The 7,539-nt window shown below is 43.0% G+C and overlaps 1 protein-coding gene across 4 annotated transcripts in view; it reads left to right on the plus strand.

The window, feature by feature from the left end:
• Nucleotides 1-7,539, plus strand: part of LOC101674189 (fibroblast activation protein alpha) — a 74,195-nt gene extending 66,656 nt beyond the window's left edge. For 3 of the 4 annotated variants that reach the window (XM_013051998.2, XM_013051996.2, XM_013051997.2), the window contains 5 exons: nt 3,609-3,708; nt 4,771-4,835; nt 5,337-5,409; nt 5,672-5,786; nt 7,144-7,539. In XM_013051998.2, the coding sequence (XP_012907452.1) occupies nt 3,609-3,708; nt 4,771-4,835; nt 5,337-5,409; nt 5,672-5,786; nt 7,144-7,207 (417 nt within the window). In that variant the 3' untranslated portion in view covers nt 7,208-7,539. The remainder of the gene's footprint in view (nt 1-3,608; nt 3,709-4,770; nt 4,836-5,336; nt 5,410-5,671; nt 5,787-7,143) is intronic. The other variant, XM_004743956.3, reaches the window with a different exon arrangement.

Genomic DNA, 7,539 nt, shown 5'->3' on the forward strand with positions numbered 1-7,539 from the left:
GAAGGGAAGAGGAGGCATTTTGATCTTACCCTTTTATTTCTCACACCCAAATCCAGTAGCTCAGTTTTTAGCTGCTTATTAGATACCCACTAGGCAGCCGACACCATGTCTAGGAAGTGTCTGCTATACCCAGTTCTTCACCAGCCCATCTTGCCCCTCAGGGGACATTTGGCAATGTCTGGAGTCATTTTTGGTTGTCGCCATGGGGGTCGGGGGGGGTGTGCTACTGGCACTTAATGAGTCGAGGCCAGAGATGCTGTTAAATATCCCATAATGCACAGGGCAGGTCCCCACAAACAAGAATTATCCAGCCCAAAAATGTCAACTGTGCTGTGGTTGCAAAACCCTGGTTTATGTGAAGAAAAACTGAAGTAATTATTCTGACAATTGAAGAGCAGCAGGGGTTTTGCCTAAATTATTAGAATAACAACCTCATTTGTGGGCCTTGCTTTGTTAATATAGGCCTAGCCAGGTGGTGTTGAATAAGCATTAGTTCATGATTTAATCTTAGTTCCTTTCTCTTCCAGTGACTAATTATAAGCAATTTGAATTGCTATGTGTAATCAACGATGTAAAAGTAGGACAAATGCACCTCTAATGAGACTACATTCGACTCCAAACTTAAAGTTCTCCGACGAGGTTTGCCCCATTGCAAGGACAGAGAGGAAAGTCATGCGTTGTAGGAGGCAGGTGTCCTGGCTTTGAATCCCAGCTCTGCTGCTGCCTGACTCCCCCTCCGGGCCATAGCTTCCTCATTGTGAAAGGCAGCCATGATTTCCTCACCGGGTCCCTGTGAGGATGAGCTGAGTTAACAGGAAAGTGACATACTTGACAAATACTGATTCTCTTCCCCGCCATGTCCCAGGCCATGTTGTCAGTGCTGGGGATACATTCACTAAGAAGACAGATGAAAATGTCTACCTTTATGACTTTGGGAACAGTTGGGAAGAAAGACAATAGGCAGGACAAAGAAGTACAATGAATAGGATATTAAACGATGACAAGTGCTCTGGTAAAACACAAAACAAATCAAGAAAGGAGCATGATACAGGGTTGGTGCGGTGTAGATGAGAAGGACAGGTGTGACTTTCTTTGAGTTAAGACATGAAATGGGAGGAAGTGAGCCATGGCCCTTTCAGGAAAAAGAGTGTTCTAGGTAGAGGGCACCAGCGTTTGTGGAAGTCCTGGGGCTAAGATCATGCCTGGAGGGTGCAGAGAGCATCAGCAGAGCTGACAAGCAGGGGAACATCCGAGGAGGGAGAAGGGAAGCAGCGTGTGTGGGTCCTCAAAGAAGGTTTCAAGAGCCTTGGCCCTACAAATGTTAGCTATTCACTATTATGCCTGTAGGTAAAATGTTCCACTGTGCATTATGGCTCACATAAGAGCGTTCTATAAACCCCTCAAAATTCTGTGCCCTTCTAAGAATGTTTTTAAAGATATCCTTCGTTTAAACAAAATGGCAAGGCATCTAAGTGCAAAGGACAAAATTCTAGAATTCTCATGGCCAATCTGCTCCGTGGGTTCCTTGCTTGCGACAGCCACCCACTCTGCCTTGGAGCCCCACCCATGGGAGAGCAGAAAAAAGTCAATGCGGGTTTATTTTATTTCCTCTTCATTTCTACAATAGGAATCGCTTTTCTAAGCTGCCTGAGAATTTAAAGAACACCTACTTCTGTTGTGCTATTGCTACACTAGTTTTGCTCTTACAAATTCCTAGAGACAATCCGTATTCATCCTGGAAACACGGAAATTTTATTTAGGCACAGCACTTCTCTCTAATCACTCAGGAGAGACAGGTTAATAATTTGCAAGGTTTCGAACAGAAATGTTAAAAACCCTTTTTACTGTGTGTAAATGCTTTCCATTTCCAATCTCACTTCATGCTATTTCAGCGGGACCCGCCATTGTTACTGGTAGTAAACACCCCTTTCCAATAAAACCACAAAAAATATTTCTAACGCAGGCTGACTTTCCTCTCAGTTGAACCTAAAATTAAGAAAGAAGGCGAGGACTTCCATTTCAGTAATAGTCGTTGCTAACCTACGAATCAAAGCAAATCATTTTTATAAGTGAAAATTTTCACTTACCAAAATGACTTTTAAACCCACTGTTCTTTCTGTTTTTAAAATATATTTTCCCCTATTAGAACATGTTTTAGTTCTCCTCTATGTATAATTAAAAAAAGGCCATGATATAATTGGAAGCTGCTTCTTCTATTCTCTGTTTTGTCACCAAGGGTCCTCAATAAAATTCCCCAGAACTGGAAACATACAACTGTACACTAGTTGAAGAATTCTTCCTCTAACTCGTGAATTCAGTAAAGTTGTTTAGCTTATCCCCATATTCCACGTATTTCATGGGTTAAGAATAGACCCCAGCCACTGACCTGCCCTCATTAGCATGTCTGTCTCTCTGTCTGCCTGTCTCTCACTCTGTGAAGCTCTCCCTCTCCCTCTTTCACCCTTTCTGACTGACTTTTCTGTGACAAAGGGTGACCTAAGAGAAAATGGCTTCCAGACATTTGTGGTAATAAGGTCCTAAATACACGGCACATTCCAGTTGGAAAGTTGTACGGTCCTTTGGTGACCTAAGAATCAGAATGCTGACCTAAACTAAGAATCAGATGGAAGTAATGCAAGGGGAAGCTTTCCTGTGTTGGGGCAAGAACATGCACTGAGAATCACTTCCCGATCTAGCACACACATTTGGGAGGACCCAGAGCACGGCTTTGTCCACATTCCCAGAAGAAGCATCTCTCTCAGGCATGTTTCCACAACCCAAATTTCACTTCCAGGGGGAATGCCACCTTATTGTGTTCATTTCTCGACTTTTAGGGAAAGGTTCGAATTTCCAAGTGACATGGACAGACATCTTCTGCTGTCAGGTTTACATTTCTGAATCATCTGCCTGATTCCTTGGAGAAGAAAATTGATAAGCACTAACCCTACTCCTGACTCGTTTTGCATTTCTTTTTTTTTTTTTTCCATTAAGTTTATGGGGGGCTATGTAAGACTTTTAAAGACACCAGTGGCTTTTCCTCCTTTGAGCTGCGATGCCAGAAATCATCAGAAGAGAATATATAATGTTACATTATACACAAACTCTGGCCATGTCTTCAATTATCCAAAAGATTCTTATGTCCTTCCCTTGTTGTTCTATCATGAAAACCCATTAAGTAAATACACAGACGTGAGTATTGTCTTACAGGAATTTTGTAAACTATGGAAAGTATCTCGCTTTTGCATTGGAGGAATAATCTCCTTTCTTTGTGCATTTCTTTCGAGTAAGGTCCTGGTTTTGTTCTGGCAAGGTCCTCAATGGAAAAATATAAAGGAAAATAATTTTGGCAGAAAAGTTGCAATTATAAATATCTCTTAAACGGCCCCTACCATGCTCTGATCAGCAAACCAAGTATTTTTAGTTTACTAGGGGTGAAATGATGCTGTGTCAGGTAGAGTTTGCTGCCAAGGGCCAAGATAAACATTTAATCTACCCCATGCATATCCCCAGTTCCCATCAGTACTTAGTGTGAGGAGAGTTGCTGTAAAACGATGTTGGAGACTTTCTGAAAGTAAATCTGGAACTGACTTGTGATGATGTCTCCACAGTCCTATGGAGGCTATGTTTCGTCACTGGCCCTTGCTTCAGGAACCGGTCTTTTCAAATGTGGGATAGCGGTGGCTCCTGTCTCCAGCTGGGAATATTATGGTATGGAAATATTTCATAAATGTTGCTGCGAAAACATTTAACACATAATTACTCTATATTTGAGGTTGCTAGGAAAACAAATTATGCAGTAAAATTCACCCCAGCTTCACCGGGGAAAGTACCATCTATAAACGAGGTGGTTTATGTGATTCATTGTCATCATGTTGCAACCAATCAAAGAAACCTTAAGAGTGTGGAAAAAGAGTCTTCCAAACCCCAATGTGTGTTATTCTCTGCCTGAAACCGGGTGTCTCCTGACACAGCAAACCTTCAAAGCCAGAGTCAAGTCTGTGTTTTTGCAGCACACAGGTGGCCTGTAAATACATCTCATGCGAAGTCCGCTGGAGCCAAACTCTTCACCTCCACGCCAAAGTTTGCAGCCGCCAGGTCCACTGCTCCAGAAGCCAGAGCCACAAAAAAATTTGTGAAGGAGTATACCTCCTGTGTATGCCTATTTTTATGATTCACATTAAGGCAGGATGACTATTTGGAATTAAGTCTAATAATTGTACAAAAATTAGCTTTCATCAGATCCTCGTCCCTGTGTTGGGGTAGAAATAAGACAACTATAACTCGCAGGGAATCTTTATTCGGAAAAAAAAAAAAAAGTGTGTGCTTGTGAGTGCATGTGTGTGTGTGTATTTGTGTGTGTGTTGGGAGAGGAGGATTCGGGGTACATGGTTCCATCTCAGATTAATTTAAGACACCAGTGAAAGTACCAGAGGGGGCTGCCTTTGTGACTTCTTTTAAAATACAACGAGGCCATTCCATAAGGTCCTCCCTAGCTCAACATTTCCCCCACCGAAAGGTGGAGGAGGAAAAGCTCAAGGTCAGGCCTTTCTAAAGTTCGCTGTGCATGTCTCCTCCGTTGCTTCTCTGGCCCTATTGAGGCAAACCGCAGAGCAGATGACTTGGGTGGAGAATTACAGTAATGGAAAGCAGGAACCTTCCTCCGCAGCTCCACAGGGGGAGGTGACGGGCAGTTTTCAAGCTGAGGGATCTTGTCGGTTAATGAAATGACCCGTAGCACACACCAACAACATATTCTTACATATTTTACAGCATCTATCTACACAGAGCGGTTCATGGGCCTCCCAACGAAGAACGATAACCTTGAGCACTATAAAGTAAGTGTTTTCTGTTTCATTTAGGTCATGGATTTCTTGCAAACGTGCTAAATAATTGTGAAGCAGTTCTTCAGAGCTTACACTTTTGCTGGGTCCCCCAGCGAACACGCTGATCTTTTGTTAGCTGCAAAACACCTCACTAGGAAGACATTGACTCTCTTCGGATTCTCGTCTTTCTTTCCCCATCCTTCCTTCCCTCACCTCCCTTTTCCCCATCCTCCGGCCCACCCCCAGCCCCTGCACAGCTTGAGCGGGCATCATTTATGCCTAAGGTCTCACTCATATGTAACATATGACACATAAACTTCCCGTTTTTCAAACTAAGAATCAGATGGAAGTAATGCAAATGATGATGAAAATGTGTTGCTCTGACTCTTAAATATTTATCAACCAAAGCAATACATAATTTCAGTATTGGTGCTAAGTCCATCGCACAATGATTTAGCTAGTTTTCTATTAGAACTTGCAGCAACTAAAATGTTAATTTTTCCTCTTTTCCAGAATTCAACTGTGATGGCAAGAGCAGAATATTTCAGAAATGTAGACTATCTTCTCATCCACGGAACAGCAGATGGTGAGGTTTAAGCAAGACTCTTACACATAAAAATACTGAGCCAACATCACTTTGTTTAAGAAACATTAAGCATCCTCCTATGCCTGTGCTCAGGGTCAGTACCTAAGAGTCAGGGACATTTCCACAAATGAGTGCGATGATTCACGGCTGACAATGTCAACCGCATGACTAGATAATTGTCGGTGTTCATTTGCAGGCAGTACATTGTCACTCGATGCTTTCTGGTATTTAGCAGCACTTTAACTCTCTCTCTTTGTTGCAGATAATGTGCACTTTCAAAACTCAGCACAGATTGCTAAAGCTCTGGTTAATGCACAAGTGGATTTCCAGGCAATGGTACACAATTTCGTTTTACTCCCGTTCACGGCCTTAGACCCGTAAGCTCGAAGGAGGCATCTGATTTTTTCATTAGTATTATTTTTTTTTTCTTATGACATCCTGGCAAATGGGCTGCAGGGTGGAGGAGGCAGAACATTAGCAGGTGGGTCTTGGATGTTTCAAGAACTCCCTGAAGGACACGAGGTGAGCCAGGGCACCTCTGGGGATCCCGGTTGAGTCCTATCTGGAGTAAAGGCGTCTGTGAGATTGACGATCTTCTAGCTCGAACATGCAGTAGTTCTGGGATCCTGCTTGCATACTGTAGCTGCTTAGCATCCCCACAAAAGCTGAGAGTCCCAGAACAGCTAAAAGGTTCTGAGTATTCAGTAAGGAGCGACTGGGGATTGTTATCAGTGGCCACAGAACCTCCCTGAAGTCGGGCGGCTCCACTCAAGAGTTAGAGAACCCTTTTATCCCTGTGTTCTCACTGCCTGACACAAGCCTGGCCCAGCACGGAAGCTGGAGTGTTCCCCGAGCGAATGAATGAATGAGCTAGCTGGAAAATCCGGGTGGCATGAGGACTCGGAAATGACAACAGAGAGAAAAGGAAGGTGAAAACCATAGCAAGGGAGACAACCCCTGACAGCGGCTTCCCCTCCTCAGGGAGCAGAAGTTCTCCCTCAGTTGCTTTTCCTGAGCAAGAACCTCGAAAAGGAAACCCCCATTTTTGGAAATTGGACTTTTAAAAATAATTCACAAAAGGGGATGGGAGATTTTTTTTTTTTTCTGATTTTTTTAATGGTGACCCCTTGACGTAAATTCACCTTCTAGGTATACAGCATTTGGTCACGACCAAAATCTACCTTATTCAGTGAAAACAATAATCTCACCAGCATCTCCCTAACAATGACGTTTAAATGTATAATGTCATCTTCCTGGGTGTTTTTAATGATACTATGTTTAACTCCTATGAAAGGTGTTTACAGTTACATGTGTTGTGGATTTTCTGTGGCAGAGAGGAATTGGATTCAGAGGCTAACAGCCTCATAGAATTTTTGAGCTAGAAGGAGCCTCAGAGAAAAATCAAATCCAACCTCCTCATTTTTTTTTTTTCAAATGAGGAAACTAAGCTCCAGAGAAACAAAGCAATGGACCCAGCACACCAGCCCTGGAGCACAGGCCACAAGGTCTAAAACATAAACTTAAAGAATTCCAAAGGCTAGTCCAGGTTAATAAAAGACTTTTATTGTCTTCCTGTTCTAAATGTCTGCATGGGAGCTATCTTAGTAAGTGTTTTTAAGTAGAATTTGAATCGCCGTATTAGAAAAACTGTCGGGACCTGCGAGTGTGAAGAGTCAAAGCTGGGTGTCTTGCGTGGCTGTGGGAGTGACCCGGCGTCTGCTCTTTGCCTTTCAGTGGTACTCGGACCAGAACCACGGCATATCCGGCCTGTCCACGAAGCACTTGTACACCCACATGACCCACTTCCTGAAGCAGTGTTTTTCTTTGTCCAACTAAAAAATGACGCAGATGCAAGCCTGTATCACAGTCGGAACACTTCGTATAAATGCCTCAGACCATTTGTTCGTTTTATTCTTTATGCTGTTAAATCCTGGTACAAACAAACAAATGAATGATGTTCTAAAGGCTGGCGGAAGATGAAGACTCAGAAGTTCATCCCAAATACTGTTTACATTTTCTGGCACTCTCCGAAAGAAGAGAAGAGGGCACCGTGCCCTTTCCTTTGGACACAGACAGTGTTTTGCTCACCTGTTCGTTTGAGGAAAATAATAAAGTCAGAAGCTAAAGTGC

The sequence above is a fragment of the Mustela putorius genome, unplaced genomic scaffold (assembly GCF_011764305.1).
Source record: "Mustela putorius furo isolate JIRA1106 unplaced genomic scaffold, ASM1176430v1.1 tig00003869_pilon_pilon_pilon, whole genome shotgun sequence".
NCBI classification, from domain to species: domain Eukaryota; kingdom Metazoa; phylum Chordata; class Mammalia; order Carnivora; family Mustelidae; genus Mustela; species Mustela putorius.